The following is a 19,636-nucleotide window of genomic DNA, read 5'->3' on the forward strand; positions in this document are numbered from 1 at the left end:
GTGAGAACTCATCAATGTGCGCCTGCCGTTCGGCACGAGAGGTGAGTGAGAACTCATCAATGTGCGCCTGCCGTTCGGCACGAGAGGTGAGTGAGAACTCATCAATGTGCGCCTGCCGTTAGTTAGTGGAGTTGTGCTCGAAGGTGGCTAGATCTGCCACGTTCGGGAAGTTGAAGCGTCTCCGAGGATTGGAAGCGTTGCAACTGACGTTTGGTCTCTCCCATGCATGCGTGACACGTGTCGGCATGGCTGTGAAGAGCCGCGTCGTTTCGTATCCCGATGCGTCGCTTCGCTTCCCGATGCTAAATCGGCCTTATAAATGTGAGGAGAAGACGAGAGTACAAATACTTGGAAATTTTGAGAGCAAAGAGAGCTTGTGAGAGGCGATTTCCGGCAACCGTGCTGAGGCTGAGCAGGCGATTTCCGGCAAGTTTGAACAAGGCGGAGGCGATTTCCGACGAACTTGAGCCACCGTGCAAACAAGGTATGTTGCCGTGTTTTCGTATTCCCATGGATCAAAGTGTTGAATTGCAAGAATTTATGTTTGAACAATGTATGAACAAGCATGAACACGCATGAACACGTATGAACGTAGTGTTTTTAGGAGGTAGAATAGGATTTGGATTCTAGCACAGCCCTTAGTGTACGTTCGTGTGTTGTTTGTAGATGTCAGATACCGAATCCGAGCGTAGGCGTAGTCCGAGGGCATTCGAGGATGAGTCGTCCTCGGGGAGTTCTGCCGAAGAGAGTGGGAGTTCTGAATCTGCGAGCTCTTCGAGCTGTGAGATAGTGGAGGGGGCAGGAGGGCGTGCCGAGGCTGGGGGTACTTCAACGAGGGTGCCTGGGGGTGATGAGCCTTCGACCTCGGGTCGTGAGGCCGATGGGGGTGGTGTCTCTGTTGCCGTTCCCGGGGAAGGGGTGCTGAGGGTCGTCAGGGGTAGGCAACGGATCCCGATGGCGAAGCCCACGGAACCTGTGTTCGGAGTAGATGACTTAGAGCCGAACACACTGACCGAATCCGAGTTGGCGAAGATTCGGTCGGAGTACAACATTCCGGAATCGGTAGGGATGCGAATTCCGGAGCCCTTAGAGTCGCTAAGTGACAATGACAAGGGGGTGGTCTTCTTCACAGATGTGTTTAAGCATGGCCTTCGGCTGCCGTTAAAGCATTCGGTGCAGAAGATCCTGGCGGCGATCGGTTATGCGCCAGGGCAGTATAACCCAAATTTTTGGATTACGCTGCTCGGGACGATCACGGCGTTCAGCTTGGCCGGTGAGGGGGAGCCAAGCTACGAACAGTTCGCCCAGCTGTACAGTGTGACGAGGGCGAAGAGTGCCGATCATGGAGGGTGGGTTCAGTCCAACTGTCTCTCGGCAGGGCAGCGTGGGCACTTTGTGGTGGGGGTGCCGAGCTCTCAAAAGACGTGGCGCAAGCGTCGAGTGATTGTCTCCGGTGATTGGGAATCGGCACCCGGAGTTATCGTTGAGAGGAGGATTCCTACGTCCTTCCAGACAGTCGGTAGGGTAGAACCTGCCGTTCGGCAGGGTTAATAGTGTTGTTTTTTTTTTTTTTTTTTTTTTTTTTTTTTTTTTTTTGGGTACTGACCGTTGGTATTTTGGTTTCAGTGTCCTTGAAACGGCCGGCCGCACCGATCAGAGAGATTGAAGCAATCGAGAGGGTGAGAGCGAAGATTGCCGAAGAAGATCGGTTTTGTAAGGAGCTGCTCTACTTCCGGAATCTGTTCAAGGCAGGCCTGATCGGTAGGGCCGAACACGATCGGAGGGTGAAGGAGGAAGAGGAAGAAGAAAAAAGGCAAAGTAAGAGATGCCGTTCGGCAGGGTCGGTGTTTTTTTCTATGCTGCCGTTTCCTTTTTGACATCGTGCTTTTCCTGTTTTGCAGTGGCAGGAGGGAGGCCTATGAGCGAGGCGACGAGGAGGCGTCTGGAGGGGCAAGGGGCGCCAAAGACGAAGAAGGTTCAGTCCCCCGGGCCGAAGAAGAGAAAGACGGCAGGGCCAGCGGGAGGGACGTCGGCTGATGAGCAGACGGTGGCTGACCGCCGGAGGGAGAAGAGGGCGGCGGAGGCAGAGGTCGTTCGGGAGGCTCACCTCCAAATGACGGGCAAACGGCAGATCGAGGGTCCCATCGATGTGACGCCGTTGCCGAAACGGCCAAGGGGCCCGAACGAGGGGACATCGGTGTTGATCCCTGATGATGAGGTGGAGGGAGAGGAGGGACCGGTTAACATCGCGTGTCCTCGGAAGGCTGTGCCGTTCATCAACTGTATGATTGACGGTGCTCAGATGGAGCTGGCTGAGCTGGAGCAACTGTCAACGAAGACGTTGCGTGAACAAACCGGTCGGGCCTTCCGTCTCCAAGCAGCGGTAAGTGTAGGATTTGTAGCTTAAGGATACTTTGATTCGGCATGTATGAATGTGTCCGTTGGTGTGGCAGGCTAATATGGACATGTGGCTCTGCGCGAAGCGAGCTGTGAATGCTGCCGAACGGTACCAAAAGAGATTTGAAGAGGGCCGTTCGAAGATCGCTGATGCCGGAAAGATGCTGCAGGAGGCGGACCAGCGTGCCGAGGAGAATGCGGCGAAAATTGCTGAGCTGGCGTCGAAGCTGGCGGCGGCCGAGCTGGACGTGATGGCTGCCCATGAGGCGAAGGCAGCGGTAGAGGTGGCGATGGATGCGGCCGAGCGGTCGCATGCCAGGGAGCTAGTAGAGGAGAAGGCGAAGGCCGTTGCGGACTACCGATCGTCGGAGGAGTTTACACGTTTGGTGGATAGAGAGGTCATGGAGCAATGTGACGACTTTCTCTATCGAGTCAAACGGTATAATGCTGACAAGAAGCTGAACCTGAACTTCCTCCGGGATCCACCACCGCTGCCGGAAGGGGTGACCGAAGAGATGGTGGAGGCCTACAAGGGCGAGGATGCCGAGGCCGAGGAAACCGACGACACCGATTCAAGCAGTGGGGAGGAAGGTCATCCCGGGCCGAGGGCTGCCGTTACGTCTACTGCCGAGCCGTCGACTGATCCTGCGCCTGCGTCAGCTGATGTCGATGTTGTAGCGACCGAAGCCGATCCACCCACCTCGTAGACTTTTGTTTTTAACATTTTTGAGCGTGCCGAACGGCGTATTGTAAAGACAGATGGCCCTTCTGTGGCCCCTTATTTATCAATGTTCAGTTTGTTTCGGGTTAATGTGCCATGTCCCTTAATTCTGTATGTGCGCATGTCGTATGTAGAGTATGTTTGACATAATATTGCTGAATGGTAGTGCCGTATGTATAGAATAGGGAGTTCCAAATTAAACCGATTACAAAAGTTGATGACCGAAGGGGCGTTCACTTGTAGTAATATTTGAGATGTTCTATATTCCAAGGGTGGCCGAGGGTTTGACCATCGGTACCACGCAAACGGTAAGTGCCTGGGCGGCAGATGGTGACAACTTCGTAAGGACCTTCCCAAGATGGACCAAGGGTGCCGTCGTTGGAGTCCTTGGTGGCGAGGGAGATTTTGCGTAGTACCCAGTCCCCTACTTTAAACGATCGGCGTCTGACGCGCGAGTCGTAGTAGCGGGAAGTCCGTTGTTTGTAGGCGGCATTCCGAAGCTGAGCCTGGGAACGGTGTTCCTCAATGAGGTCCAGGTTGAGAGTGAGCTGGGCTTCGTTTTGCTCTGGCTCGTAAGATGCCGTTCGGCACGATGGTGCGTTGATCTCGACTGGAACAACGGCTTCGGAACCGAAGGCAAGGGAAAATGGCGTCTCGCCAGTCGACCGTCGATAGGAGGTATTAATGGCCCATAGCGCTTCCGGAAGGAGATCGGGCCAAGCTCCTTTAGCTGTCCCAAGCTTTTTCTTCAGCGTCTTCTTGATGATCTTGTTGATTGCTTCGACTTGGCCGTTCGACTGCGGATGTGCTGGGGAGGCGAAGAACAGGTTGATGCCAAATCGGTGGCATAGGTGCCGGAACTGAGAGGAGTCGAATTGTTTTCCGTTGTCGGTGATTATTGCGTTCGGGAGGCCGAATCGACAAATGATATTCTTCCATACGAAATGTTCAACCCTGGCTGCAGTGATTGTTGCCAAAGCTTCGGCTTCGGTCCACTTGGTAAAGTAGTCGACGGCGACGATGGCGAATTTGACCTGTCCCTTGCCCTGGGGCATAGGGCCGATGAGGTCTAAACCCCATTGGGCAAAGGGCCATGGGCTAACAATCGGAGAGAGTGGTTCGGCAGGCAGCTTTGGAACGGAGCCGAAACGCTGGCATTGATCGCACTTCTGGACCAGGGTGGTGGCATCGGCATGGAGAGTCGGCCAGTAGTACCCTTGCCGAATGGTCTTGAAAGCCAATGATCTAGCCCCAGAATGGTCCCCACAGGCCCCCTCGTGAATCTCTCGTAGGACGTAGTTTCCCTGCTGCGGGGTCATGCACCGAAGCAATGGTAAGGAGTGACCACGCCGATAGAGAATCTGATTCAGAAGGAGGTATCGTGCCGATCGGCGGCGGATAGTCGTTGCTTCAGGTTTGGGGCCAGGCAACGTGCCGTTGGCGAGGTAGGCGTGGATAGGATCCATCCAACTTGGATCCTGCCGAACGGCATGTACTTCGAGGTCGGTGGTACTGCGCCGAGTGAGGACCTCGATCGGCACACGGCGCCCTATGTTGTCGTCGATCGCTGATGCAAGGCGTGATAGAGCATCGGCGTGGCTGTTCTCGGATCTGGGGATCTGTTGAACTTGGTACGCAGTGAAGTGGTGCAGCAATCGGCGAGCGTGTGTCAAGTAGGCAACCATCGAAGTGTCCTTGGCTTCAAATTCAGTCAGTATCTGGTTCACGACAAGTTGTGAGTCGCTACAGATCCTGAGTTGCTGAGCGCCCATTTCTTTAGCGAGCCGAAGGCCGGCCAACAGAGCTTCATATTCGGCTTCGTTGTTGGAAGTCCGGAATTGGAATCGGATGGCATATTCGATGGTTGTCTGGTCAGGGGCCTTGAGTACCAAGCCGGCTCCGCTGCCCTGTCGGTTGGACGAACCGTCCACGTAGAGAGTCCAAAGTGGAATTGACGGATTAAAGATTCCTTCGGTCGGGTGGGCGACTGGTACCGTCGAAGATGAATCGGATGCGGCGTCCTTCGAAACTGGCCCCTCGGACGCGGTTAACTCAGAGATGAAATCGGCTACAGCCTGTCCCTTCTCGGCAGGACGAGGGTGGTAGCGGATGTCGAATTCGCCGAGCTCGATGGCCCATTTGACTAGCCGACCGGATGTCTCCGGTCTCTGGAGTATCTGGCGCAGAGGCTGATTGGTGAGGACGGTAACACTGTGAGCCTGAAAGTATGGCCGAAGCTTGCGTGCTGAAAGGACGAGAGCGTAGGCGAGTTTTTCGAGCTCGGGGTACCGAATCTCAGCGTCTTGCAAAGCATGGCTAATGTAGAAAATGGGGAGTTCGATGCCGTTCTGCTCTTGACCAGCATGTCGTCCACATAGACTTCCATCGAGGTGCCAATGAGGTCGGAAAAAATTTTGTTGACCAATCGCTGGTATGTCGCCCCAGCGTTCTTCAGGCCGAACGGCATGACGTTGTAGCAGTAAAGTCCCTTGTCGGTGATGAATGCCGTGTGTTCGCGATCGGTAGGGCTCATGAATATTTGGTTGTAGCCTGAGTATGCATCCATGAAGCTGAGAAGTTCATGGCCTGCCGTGGCATCCACCATCTGATCGATCCGTGGCAGAGGAAAGCTGTCCTTTGGGCAAGCCCTGTTTAAATCGGTATAGTCTTGACACATTCTCCAGGCGCCGTTTGATTTTTTGACTAAAACCGAATTTGCCAGCCAAATTGGGTAGGTTACTTCCTGGATGAAGCCGATGGTCTTCAGTTTGTCTACTTCGAGCCTCATTGCCTCATACCGTTCGGCATCGTAGGCCCGCCGTTTCTGCCTGATGGGTTTGAAAGTGGAGCAGATGCTGAGCTTGTGGCTGATGACACTCGGGGCGATGCCGGGCATATCGTCGTATGACCAGGCGAAGACTTCTGCATTGGTTTGCAGGAAGGTGATAAAATCGGCCCTGAGTGCCGGACTCAAGGTTGTACCGATTCGAACTTGTCTGTCCGGTTGTGCTTCGGAGAGGGTGACTGGTTCTAAATCTTCGGCGGGTTGCGCTTGCGGGGTTACAGTCTCATCTCGGGGGTCATCTGGTTTGTCCGTCCCCCTGCCGTTCGGTACGCCCAAGCTGGTGGCGACCGAGTATGTTTCGCGAAGCGCAGCCCTTGCCGATTCCTTGGTTGCCGAAACGTAACACGTCCGTGCACTCAATTGGTCCCCTCGCACTTGGCCGACGCCAGCGTGTGTGGGGAACTTGAGGAGGAGCATGTGTGGTGACAGCATGGCCTTCATTTTTGTGAGCGCCGTCCTGCCGATGATAGCGTTGTATGCCGTTGGGCAGTCGACCACTAGAAAATGGGTGTAGAGGACCGTTCGTCTGGGGATGGTACCGACAGCGAACGGGAGCTGGACACTGCCGATTGGTTCAACCACGTCGCCAGAGAAGCTCAGGAGAGGGGTGATATCCTTGTTCAGATGCCGAGGGTCCACGCCGAGGGCGTTGAAAGCGTCGGCGAATAGCACGTTGACCGAACTGCCGGTGTCGATGAGGATTCGGCCTACGTCGAAATCCGATATATCAGCCCGTATGATCATAGGATCAGAGTGGGGGAAGATGATGCCTCGCTCTTCTTCTTCAGAAAAGGTGATAGGTTCCCAACCGTTGCGTTGAATTTTGTCATTGCGTCCTCCCGCCACGCTGAGGATTTGTGGATGCCGTACGGCACGAACGTAGTTTTTAACGGATCGGTTGCTGGCTTCGGCAATAGGCGCCCCTCCACTGATCATATTGATCTGCCGATTCAATGAGTTATCCGTTGCTGGCTTGGTGTTTAAATACTGATCCAGCTTTCCGTCATTGATGAGGCGTTCAACGATTTTGCGCAGCGCGATGCATGATTCCGTATCATGGCCGTTGTATTGGTGGTACCGGCAGAAGACACCGGTGTCTTTTTCGCTCTGGCGAGGGAGTTTCCGATTGTTCGGCTTCGGTATCATATCCCCTTCGGTCAGGAGAACTTGCTCATAAGTGGTGTTGAGCAAAGTGAAGATTTCGTCTGGCCGATTCCCCTTGTGGTTGCCCTTCTTGTTGTTGTCCTGCCGTTCCCGGAAGTTGTCCTTCCGCTTGTTTCGCTGAGTGGAAAAAGCAGGGACAGGGGGTGCCGTTCGGTAGGGGGCCTGGTTTGCCGATCGGTCGACCGGGAATCGGTCGTAGTTCTGCGTTGGAGGCTGATCGGTCAACGCCGTTTTGTTTATTGGGGTCGAAGCCGATCCCTTGGAGTTGAAATGCTCAGCCTTGGCGTGGATAGCCGCCTGTTTCATTAATTCGGAGTAGGTGGTCCAGTTGCTGCTGTGGACCAAATAACGAAACTGAGACGACCGAAGGCCGCTTTTGAAGGCACCGAAGGCCGCCCTGTCGTCAGTTTCCGGACATCTGGAGTACTCATGGCTGAACCTAGCCGCATATTCCCTCAACGGCTCATCGTCTTGCTGCCGAACGGTATATAGATCATCGGCGGAATATAGGCGATCGGTCTGAATCATAAAATGGTTGAGGAAGGTTTGCTTCAACTGATTGAAATTGTCGACCGTGTCTGGCTCCATCCGATAGAACCAATTCAGAGCGGCTCCGGTCAGGGTGGAGGGGAATAGCAAACATTGGCCTTCGTCCGTCAGTCCTTTGCAACCCAGAGCTGATTGGAAGGTATGAATGTGGGTAACGGGATCTTCGACCCCCGAATAAAACGATATGCGGAGTGCTTGGACCTCCTTCTCGTGTCTGAATGTCCGGATTCGATTGGTGAACGGCCCTGGCTGTACCGTTCCCCATGTTGGTGTCCGAGCCTGGTCTTGTTCCTTCTCGATGCGAGTCATCTTCTGTAGGAGGAGACGAATAGTCGGATCGGTAGATGGAAGATCGTCACCAAAGGGTTCGATCGCTCGGTTCCCTGTGCGTTGGTCAGTATTGTGACCTCGCCTTCCTTGGTCTGCCGTTCGGCTGGGGCTTCTCTCGTAATTTCCTTTTCGCCGATCGTTGTCTTGGTTTGATCGGTGGCTGTGGCGTCGTGCAGAGGGCCCTGCCGATGAGATTGTGGTTCCTGGGGATGTTGGAACATAATCTGATTCGTCCGTCTCTTCCAGGCCGATCGCGCCGTACCTCTGGCGTAAGGGGGATTTTGGTCCAAGTACCTCCAGGCGTGGATCGTCTAGCTTCGCCCGGACCTGGATGGGTGATGACTGCCGTTCCCTGCGCCGATCGTTGATCCTCTCGCGGCAATCAGAATAAACGCGATATTCGGGATGGCGTTCCTTCGGAGTGGGCACGAACAGTCTTCGGGAGACAGTTGGTCCGTTCGCGGCCTGCTGCTTCCCTCTATCCTGGAAAGTGGGCTTTCGTACGCTTTTAAACGATTTCTCCTGCCGAAGCTGTGTGGCTGGTTCCCGATCGTTCTGCAACTGGGCGGAGAGTGTTTGTTGTTGATGCAGTTGCCTCTGGGTGTCATCCAGTTTGGAGGCGAGAACATTGTTGTGCTCCTGCATTCTTGCCATATCCTGCTGTAGGGTCTCCATCCGAGCCTCCAGGGTGGTCGGTCGAGCAGGTGTCTGAAGCAAGGGAGTTGGATTCGGCTCGCCAACGAGGCCGAGGATGGGGCCATCGGTAGGGAGGGCCGAAGATGGATTCATTTTTTGGTCTCAGAGTTCTTTGTTTTGAGATATGGGTTGATCGATAAGCGATTCCCACAGACGGCGCCAATCTGTCGGCACTAAATCTTGAATAGATAGAGATGAGTGCAACTTACAAGTGGGATGGACGATCAAGAGATCGATTGGGTGTTGGATGCCGATTCTTCCTGTCCTTGGATGCTGATCCTGAATAGAAGATAAGCGAAGCTCGTGAGGTCTATGGAACCGGTGTGGAACCAGCCTAAGACCCTCCGATGCTCAAGTAAGATTGTTTTTAAGAGCTCTTGCTGTTGACCATATAGAAGTATAAAAGTCAAGCTGAAAAGTCTTACCCCTGTATTGTAGTGGGAGGGGCATACTTATAGAGGGCATTTAGTATGCTCTTAGCGCTCATTTTCGATGTGGGACTCGTGGGAGGGCCCTATGAGGTTGACACGAGTCCTTAGATATTTCAGGCGGGTGCTTCGAGGTTGATTCTGCAGAATCGGTAGGGGATACCGATTGTAGGCTGTGTTGGGCCCTGTAATGATCTTTTGCTGCTTTGAGACAATATCATCAGTAGCCTATGCCGATTGTCCGAGGCCTTGGGTGCTTGGGCGAGTTTATGAGATCCACGTGTCGTTGTACGAGTGGAGGGTCAGATATGGTACAAACAATGTTCATGGTAGGTATGCCCAGGTTTGAATGGTCAGATCAACCACCAATGGCTTGGCCAACCCTTGCAGAAAAAGAAAAGAGTAGTAGTGGGTTGATAGAACGGTTGAAGAAATACATTAAGATAATGGATATAAATTGTAATATATGAGCATGTTATGAGTGGTCACTTGTTCATGTTTTCATATGAACTTTTATTTTTCTTAAGGAATAAGTTGGTGTGCAAACTTTAAAAACTCTTTTTGTAAGTGAATTGGTATCTTTTTTTTGACAAAATGATTCTTGTGGATTTAGTAATTAATATTGTTTCTCTGTGTATTCAACCTTATGCAATACGATTTAAATTGATGTTTGCCAATGCATAATTGTGCTATTCCAATAAGTAAGTACATGAATGGAATCCACTTTGCACAATGTTCTTCCCACTTTGTCAGCTCAACATTTTTTATCTTTCTCCAAATTAATATACTTTGTAAATTGTTTCAAGTCTTCTCTTGTTGAAGTCTAAATTTCTCTCTCTATTTTTTAGGATTTGTTTTTGTAGATGTGAAGATTCAAACCCAAAAAGGCAATTGAGCATTTGATGGGTTGGTTTTTTAGATGAGTTGGTAATTTGCAAACCCTATGTCGTTTTATGGTGAGAGTGCCATATATGGAATATAGATGTAGACCTCAATATTAACCACACGATTCATGTGAAAAGTTACTTCACTTAAATTTAATGAAATAATCATATAACTAATATGAAGATCCACGTTATGAGCTCCTAGATGTGGACCTCTAAACATACCAATAATACAGGAAATGTCACCACTACCAGTCCACCTGTAGGTTGAGAAAAGAATATGAGGAATGCTAGCAACCTTCTCTCTAACCTTCTCCTTTGGACCTTCTCCATTTTTTGCTTGACATGTGTCATTCTCCTTACATTTAAAACAATTTAATTAAGATATTATACAAGCTAACTTTTGCTTTCCAAGTTTACCCTTATTAAATGTATTCAATTTATCCAAAAAAATTTCACAACTTTCTTATCATCTTATTATTTTTTTTTTAACTTCAATTATTTTTTTTATAAAGAAAATGTATGCTTTTAAAAAAAAGAGGATGTCCCTTTTTTTTAATGTCAAATTTAGACCTTTTTTTTTCTATCTAAACCCCTTGTGTTAAAAAAAATGGACATTTCCTTTTTTTTTTTTAAATTAAATTAAATTATTTTTAAAAGTAGACATTTTCTTTAAATAAAAAATAATTGACGTAAAAAAATTAATGAGGTGTAAGAAAGTTGTGAATTTTTTTTGGATAAATTGAATACATTTAATAAGGGTAAATTTGGAAATCAAAAGTTAGCTTGTATCATATATTAATGACATTGTTTTAAGTGTAAAGAGAATGACATATGTCAAGCAAAAAATGGAGAAGGTCCAAAGGAGAAGGTTAGAGAGAAGGTTGCTAGCATTCCCCAAAGAATATTATTAGTCAAAGCTATACTTCCCAGTCAGTCCTCACTCTGATTATATTATAATTTTATATAATCACACAGTTAACTAATATAAATTAAATGTAACTTAAGCCAGGGAAAAAGTGTCTGGCTCTTTGAACGCACGGTTCCCAACCACGTGGAAGTACGTGATTGGTCATAAGAAAGCAAGTGCATCTCTCTCTCTCTCTCTGTGCAATCGTCCAAAGACTTGAAAGTGGTCAAACCGGACACCGGAAAGCCAAAAATTGCCAATCGAGGCAAATGTAAATTATAAATCTTTTTTCTTTTTACAATTTTATTTTTTTAATTTGAGGAAAGTGAATTACAAATCTTTAGATCCTCAGGATCGGTCAAACCACCGAGCTGGCAGCCTGGCACTTTATGAAAGCCACGCTCTGGTGGGTCCCGCCCCACGGGCCTTCCCAGTCTTCCCCGAACTCCTATGCTCTTCTTTTTAAAATATTCGCCCTCAATTAAAAATTCAAATATGTATTTAAGAAAATTTTAAAAAAAATCCCGTTTTATTTGCTCATTTGGTATCAAGAGCAATTTTGTTCTTATTTCCGATGTGGGACAGATATAGTGCTGCTGCAGTGCTTTTTCCACATATGATCAAAATTCACTCAACACTAATTACATTCTCAACTAAACTGAGCTGGGAATTAATCCCAGAAATTTCTCTGACTATTTCTTCAAGTGCACCTTCGTCTTTGAGTATGGCCGTATGAGAAACCCCAGGAATTCTGATGGTTTTTAGGGTTTGATTTTTCACATCAGACCATAGAGATTCATGTGCCATTAAGCTCACCATGTTCACAGTCCCATCTCCATCCCCATAAACAATCTCAGGCTGTTCATCAAAACCCTTGTTTCCATAGAACAAAGTCTCCACTGTCTTCACACCACTTCCAAAAACACAAGTAATAGGCACCCCGGGAGCAATCAGTTGATCCATCATGCCCAAAACCCGCGTTTTGAAAGGATGAACGCCCTGTTCAAATCCAATATCACTGAGAAATTGTGGAATATCATTGGCTGAATATGTAGCATTTGGGGTGATTACAAGTAGGGTTTTACGACCAAATAATTTAGGGTTTGGCATTAGCCAAAGGTTGCTCTCTGAGCTCCTTTGCTCTTCTCTTACTAGCAATGGATCCACTAGGGGCACCCCTAATGTGTTGCCTGAGGCAAATGTGAGCATTTCGTCCACGGTGCCACCCCATGGTGTGGAGAGTGAAACAAAGTGTTTGATGAATTTCCGGCGCCACGAAGGTGTGTTCCGGTTGAGGAGGTGGAGAGCAAAGAGGCCTCCTAAGCTGTGTGACACAAGAATTACTGGCCTTCCTCCATTAGAGGTGCTTGCACTTTCTATCAAATCTTTTAGGTCTTGTAAGAACTTGGAACCAACATGGGATGGATGATCTTCTGGTGCCAAACCATACCGAAAATCGTATGGGGCCCCAAATAGGGTTTTTTCGTTGACATAGCCAATGTTTTCCAACGATTCCACTAGAGATGCCATGTATCCCGTGATGCGCCTATATACAAATGTAGTTATCTACTAGTAGGGCAAACATAAAATCGATTTTTAACACCCGTGTTATGTTGTCATACTCTCAATCTCAGTAATATTATATTATAAACGATAAAATGCAACATTGTTCATGTAACATTTGTGCAGCATAATTGATATTCTAAACTTTGTGACAAGTGAAAATTTCTCAAATTTTTTAAGACCATCTTTCTATGGCAACAATTATTGAAACAATTAACTTAAGCAACAAATCAGCTTACTTGAGATTGGGGTCGAGGTAGAGAAGGGACTGGGTGGAACCAAAGTGAGGCACCCTGGTCTCGATCCCAGGGGCATTTTGGTAATCATCCAAACCAGGGTCATAATAAAGCGTCATGCGCTCAGCAAAGCAGGAGGTGAAAGGAGCCAAGAGGACACTCGGGTCGAACCAGAGCCTGAACCAGCCGTCCTTCTTCCTCTGAAATGGGTACCAACGGCTGCACAGCAGACTAGAGGGTTTGTACTTGCTGGTTAGCCGGGCTTCCAGCTGGTTCCCGCCATTCCCAGGTATGAGGATCAGAGGGTGGAGGTTGCTGCCTGCCTGACACGTGTACACCATCACAGCCATTGATGAAACCAAGCTAACCAGCAGCGCCAGTTTCAGCCCTAGGTCCTTCATAATTTGCTCCTCTTTGTCTTTGATTGTCTTTTGGGCTTGTCCCTGCGACAGAGTGATGAGCAAATTTTGACTGCATTGTACTTGCTATCATATCTTCTTGGCTTGTAGATGTACACATCTGCTTGCTACAAACTTGTGGTGGAAAATGAGATACGTAATGCAGCCCATGTATTTTTTCCATGCACCCACCAAAAGAAGAAAAAGCCCATCTGGGTTGGGCCTTGAGGCCTTTAAATTTGGGCCTAATCTTTGAAGCAAATTATTGAACTTTGGGCCGTTTTCTGGTCAAAAGTCTCTGTTCAATTTTTATCATAATTTCGTGGAACATTTGAGAAGATTGGGCACGTTAGATAACATACAAATAAGGCTTAGTCAAGTTGGATAGAGCGGATGCGCTCCTCACTCTACACCCGAGTTTGAATCCCTCTCCTTATAATTTAAATTAATTTAAAGTAAATTATCGTTTGTATCAAACAAATAACATACAAACAAGAAATGTCATAATACTTGTTTTATTCAAGTCAAACTTAAATGTCCATATCAGTTAAAAACATGTTCAAGTGATTGGTACTTGATTGCAATATCCTAATCATTTTTTCCAAACACGCATACAACCGGCGCCCACAAATTATATATATATATATATATATATATATATATATATATATATATATATGTTGGCCAGCTTTCAATTTTCTTTTATAATATTTAACTCGTGTTAAGCACATAATTCTTTGCCTCTTTTTTTTTTTTTTTAAAAACCTTGTTTATTATTTATTTGGGTCTAAACTTTAGATATTTTCTATTTAAACCCCACACTTCTCTTAGTTCACCCCATGTTCTAAATTCACCCCAACTTTTAATTTAAATTTTCACAATTTCTAAGAAAACCTCACTATCTTCCCAAACAACCCTTAAATACACCCCAAGCTGAAAAAATAAGAAATAAAAGAAATTTTCTATTTAAACCCCACAAGCTATCCTTAGTATAACATGAAGAAAAATTCAAGCTACCCATATTGGAATTCCAGAAGTGATACGTAGAGAACAAATTGATTCTAATATTGACGTTTCATTTGCTGCAACACAAGTGTCAATTTAACGATTGAATGTTGCCAGATAATTCTAATATTAAATTGACACTTTGCACTAGGAGTAGGCCATCTGATCGACCACCAATGGAGAAAACATTGAAGCTTTTATCATAGTGGAAAAGCAACAAGAAAAATAACCGAACTATTGAAGTAGCAGTAGCAGGATTATGATTTTAGATGCATACTGGAATTCCAGAAGTGACAATAATATTACTATTCCCAGCCAAAAAAAAACACAAACAAATGGAACCCCAAATTCGAAATTTAATATTTTCTAGAGAAATAGAACAGTTTTACCAAAACATCATGTATTAAAAAAAAAAGTAAAAAAAAAAGCAATCAACGCCCAAGCAATCAACAAAGGGAAGAGAATAAGATCATTACAACCAAACAATCAATAAGTCTTTCCATCAACTCCCACACATATTTTAAAGAGGCATGCTTGTCAATGTTCTACGTTTCTGGCAATACGATGTAGAAGAATTTGTATTTTTGTAAAACTCAATATGAAGAGTGGTGGGGTGTGTAGGGTGTGTATAGATGTACTAGGGTTAAGTATTAAGTTGGATGACTTTTTTTTATCTTTTTACACAATAATAAAACTTACATCTTAATAATTTAAATATTGGGGTGAACTAAGAGAAGTGTGGGGTTTAAATAAAAAATCTCAAACTTTATCCCACGCCAAGTCTTTTTTTCATGAAATTACCAAGACCAGTCAAGAGCACTCATAGTGTGACAGGGTCAATGTCTGCCATGGCCTCACTGCGGAGAACACTGATTCAAATGTTCAATAATTTTAGATAGCAGTCATTGCATTGCAGTGGCAAGCAATTGACTGAATTTATTTATTTTGACCGAAATAAAAATGATTGAATTTTTTTATATTAAGTTGATCATTGTTTTAACTTGCACGCACAGGATTGCCATGGAAGAGAAGCTCCTTTTACAAGAAATGAGCGTGTAGTTGGTTTGCAATTTGACCATTAAGCCACCAGATGACTCATCAAATGGATGAGAGGAACAACAACAACATAAAAATAGAAATAAATAAAAAGTCAAATGTGGAAAACCCCCATAGTCAACTTAAACCGTCTTTTCAATTTTGGCCTACTTCATCATTTCAAATTAATTAAGAATGCAAGCAAACCGCCTTTCCCTCTTACCTCTTTTTTTTTATTTTATAAAAATACCACAAGGTGTCCCCACACTTGAAGAGTGGGACTAATTCTCGCTCGGGATTCGGCTTGTCCCTAACCACAAAGTGCTTCGAACGGATTTCGAACCCCTACCATTGAGGCACCAGATAGCTCCTCAATTGAAGGTGGCAGTTTGCCAACCGCACCACACTTTGTGGTTCTTTCCCTCTTGCTTTTCATTCCTTGTATTCCTCATTAATTTTTATTTATTTTTATAAAAAAAACTTTATTAGATAACATTACAATTAAAGACATCTAAAGTACCAATTTCAAGAAGATAACAAACTAACATGTTAAAAACAAAACTAAAACTGATAAAAGCCGCATTAGCCCACATCACTAATCCTTGTATTCCTCATCCAGTTTATGTTACATTATTCCACTTGTACATAGATTTATGTATTTAATGTGTTCAAAAACTATTTAATCTCTTTTTAAGTAAAATATCAATATTTTGTATTTAATACACGTGAAATAAACTGCATAAGAAATACAAAAAGAGAGAGAGACAAAATAGAAATTAGTTAACATTCCTAATTAAAAAAGCCCAAAATCTTAGAACACCACACCTCTTTGTTCTTATCTCTTTGCCTTTTCTAATCTCGTGGGTTTTGAAAAGTCTAAACCCACCTCCTTGTTCACACTTTGCTCAAGCACGTTGTTTCTTGGTCATCTTCCACAAAACCGTATATATTCACATTGCCTCTCAACCCACCTCTGCCTCTCTCTCTCTCTCTCTCTCTCTCATTTTTTTAATTTCCCTCATAAACCCAATTACAATCAAATCCCACTAAAACCCTTTTGCTCAATCACCAATTCTGATATCTTGTCACACAAAAAAGTTGTGCAACATGAGAAGCACCAAAGCACAGAACAAAAACAAGTTCATGAGAATCATCACAGTACCCATCAGAGCTCTGAGTAAAGCGAAGGACTTTTATGTGAGAAGCATGACAGATGTGGCTGAGAGAGTGAGCTATGGCAACACCATGGGAGGCCCAGGTGGCCAGTTCCCTTCCTCAAGCCTTCCCAAAAGCTTCAGCTCTAGGTCAACTTCTGGGTCGAGTGAAGCCAGTGGTGATGATTTTTCAGAGCTTATCAGAGCTGCCTCTGCCAGAAGCTATGGAACAAGGATTGATGTGGATGCAATATTGAAAGAGCAGCAGCTGAAGCGATCTGCTACAACCACCACCATGGGATCAAAAGCTGTGCTTCCCAAGTGTAGCAGCGTGGCCATGGGAAGGATTGATGAAGACGGGCCTGCTGATTTTGATGAACATACTGCTGGTGATGTCAAGCCTGACTTGTTCTACCCAAGAAGCAGAAGCTATGCTGTTACAAAGAGAAGTGTTGCTTTCTGATCGTTCTGTAGTGGGAAATTTCTTGTGGTTTTTATTCATTTTCTTCTGTGATTGAAACTTGAAAAGTGTTTGTACAAAATTCAGGTTTTGAAATTAGAGCTGGTTTGATAGTTTGAAGTGAGTTTGTTTGTATATATGCATCCTGTTTCAGGACAACTTTTAAAGCCTATCTACTTTGCTACAAATATAAGCAAAATTATGAGAAAAAAAAAACTTGGGTTATTGCTTAATTGGGTTTTAATTGCTTAATTGACATTATATTACAATTTACACATAATGTTCCTTTTTTTTTAAAACTTTGGATGAATACCAGATTATTCCAATATTTTTCTTTTAATGGTGTTGCACGTTTTCTTTTTAAAGGTGAGATAGCAAAATGGTAGTAATAACTCTTTCTGTTCTTTAAAATTTCAGCGTTGTAGTTGGGTGGGTGGCTGCTGAATTTTTGCTTCTTCTTTTTTCCCATACAAACTTGAACAACTCACTTGCCCAGTAATCCACCATGAAAGCAACATGTTTGAAGCAAAAAGCCCATACAGATAGAATGAAAATATCGTTAAAAAAAAGCCAAATACTGTTTAGGTATATGTAATATAATGGGAATATAGACTGCCAATTACTTTTATGAAGATTCAAAATTTATCTTCCAACCAATGAAGTGGATGAGATGAGATTGAGAAGGCAACAGAGGAGGTTGTGGCAGCTGACTCAAGAGTGCAAAACAAAAATGCGTTAGGTTTTTTTTTTTTTTTTTTCAATTTTCCTTTTTATTATTTTTTTTTCAGTTTTTTTAATTCTTAATGGGTGAAACATGTTTTTTTTCCCTAAGTTCTTAGAAGTAATTTGACAAAGGGGTAAATTTGTCTCTAAAATTTTGAAGATAAGGTGGGTGGGAAAATAGGACAGGGGGTGGAAATAGCAGCACTCGTAGTAATATTCTTGTACTCCAAAAACCATGACACATATGTAATTAATTTGTTTATCTTAAATTCAATTAATTTTGATATGAATTTTTATTGCGTGTTATACATAATCCGTTATTATCTCATTAGGATATCCACACGTTATTATTGTGCGAATACCATTATAAATAAGGAGGAAAGCATGGAGGAATAGTAAAAAATACATCGAGTCCGCACGGTAATAATGTCAGATCTCCTTATGTGTTGGTTTGATGTCAACTTCGAAATAAGTTGATAAGTCAAGATCTTTTGATATAAATAAACCCATTTTCAAATAATTTTCTTTAATTTAAGCCATACACATAATTACATTGATTCCGCATAAGAGAATTTCTTATACATAATTATGATTGTTTGTTAGCAAGTCGCATAAAAAATTGGATTAATAATGCTAAATATAGAATTACTATATTCTATATCGACCTAACCTAACACACAACGACAAATACATACAAAAAAAAAAACAAAAATGCTAGAAGATAAATATGATAAAATATTTCTAATTTTCTATTAAATGAAAATTGACAGATTGGAAAGTCGTATCTTGTGACAAACCAAAAGTTTATTATTGTTTCTAGAGCTTTCTTGTGATGTCCACATTATTCAACTGAACGAGTCAAAGCTTCATAAAAAATCTATGGGTTTTTGGGACCACCTGCAAAGTCGCGAGCCACCAAGTGTGAAAACATGGATTCGTTTTTTTGTTTATAATTCGCACAATTTATGATTTAAAATAATTTGATTTTTTCAATTAAATTTGCCCAGTAAGATAGTTCCAGCTGTTGTAAAGGTCTTCGAAACTACCACAACTGCAAATATCAAAAGAACATGAATGAACGATAAGAAACCCCCACATAGAGTGTGAATTATGAACGTCAAATATTTAGTGACATAAATAAACTTAATGCTTACTGAGGGTAGTTTATGGGTTTAACCCTGCAATATTTATGGCAACATATTACTTAATTACAAAAAGTTTTTCAAGTCCATAAAGGAATTTAAACGAATTAAATACTATTTATTAAGTAATTTATGCAATTAATTAAAGTATTTAAATACTAATTATTCACTAAAGAAATAATTACTAAAAACTAATTACTAATTAAAGTAATTAAATAAGGCTAAGATATTACTTAATTACAAATATTGAACTAACGAAAATAATTTTTACGAATTTTTTTAAAAATAAAGTCCAAAAAAAATTTAAAATAATTAATTACTATATATAATTTATGAAATTAATTAAAATGTTTAAATACTAATTATTCACGAAATAAATAATAATTAAATAAGGCTAAGATATTTCTTAATTACAAATATTAAACTAAAAACACAAATTTTTTTTATAAAATAAAATAAAATAGGCATATTCTAATTTATTAAAATAAAATAAAAATATTCCAATATATTTAAACCGTATAGCCGGGCGGCTATATTATTTAAATATTGGAATGTACTCAAACCGTATAGCCGACCGGCTATACTATTTAAATATTCAAATTTATTCAAAACGTATAGCCGAACGGCTATACCTTTTAAAAATTCGAGTTTATTCAAAACGTTTAGCCGCGCGGCTATACTATTTAAATATTCAAATTCACTCAAAGGGTATAGCCGGGCGGCGATACTATTTAAATATTCGAATATATTCAAATAGTATAGCCGCGCGGCCATACGATTTAAATATTCCAATTTATTGAAAGCGTATAGCCGAAGGGCTATACAAATAAATATTCGAATTTTTTCGAAGAGTGCGGCTATACTCTATACTAATTTAAATATTCGAATTTATTCAAATAGTATAGCCGCTCGGCTATACGATTTAAATATTCTAATTTTTTTCAAAGAGTATAGCCGAATATACTTACATACAGAGTATAGCCGCGCAGCTATACT

General features: G+C 43.7%; 3 protein-coding genes across 3 annotated transcripts; 2 read left to right on the forward strand and 1 right to left on the reverse strand.

Moving 5' to 3' along the window:
• Positions 1-1,747: 1,747 nt before the first annotated feature.
• LOC148297961 (uncharacterized) lies at positions 1,748-3,114 on the forward strand. Its single transcript, XM_088246734.1, has 3 exons — positions 1,748-1,818; positions 1,902-2,383; positions 2,454-3,114. Coding segments are annotated over exons 1-3 (1,134 nt in total). The 5' UTR covers positions 1,748-1,817; the 3' UTR covers positions 3,105-3,114.
• An 8,320-nt stretch (positions 3,115-11,434) lies between these two features.
• LOC110763148 (alpha/beta-Hydrolases superfamily protein) lies at positions 11,435-13,218 on the reverse strand. Its single transcript, XM_021965903.2, has 2 exons — positions 12,727-13,218; positions 11,435-12,470 (listed from the first exon to the last, which is right to left on the reverse strand). The coding sequence occupies exons 1-2, from the start codon at positions 13,122-13,124 to the stop codon at positions 11,552-11,554; spliced, it is 1,317 nt and encodes a 438-aa protein (XP_021821595.2). The 5' UTR covers positions 13,125-13,218; the 3' UTR covers positions 11,435-11,551.
• Positions 13,219-16,120: 2,902 nt separating this feature from the next.
• LOC148297962 (uncharacterized) lies at positions 16,121-16,895 on the forward strand. The gene has a single exon (XM_088254043.1). It carries the CDS (start codon positions 16,269-16,271, stop codon positions 16,776-16,778), a length of 510 nt encoding a protein of 169 aa, XP_088110169.1. The 5' UTR covers positions 16,121-16,268; the 3' UTR covers positions 16,779-16,895.
• Positions 16,896-19,636: the final 2,741 nt, after the last annotated feature.

This window comes from Prunus avium, chromosome 1 (genome assembly GCF_965620075.1).
Source record: "Prunus avium chromosome 1, drPruAviu1.hap1.1, whole genome shotgun sequence".
NCBI classification, from domain to species: domain Eukaryota; kingdom Viridiplantae; phylum Streptophyta; class Magnoliopsida; order Rosales; family Rosaceae; genus Prunus; species Prunus avium.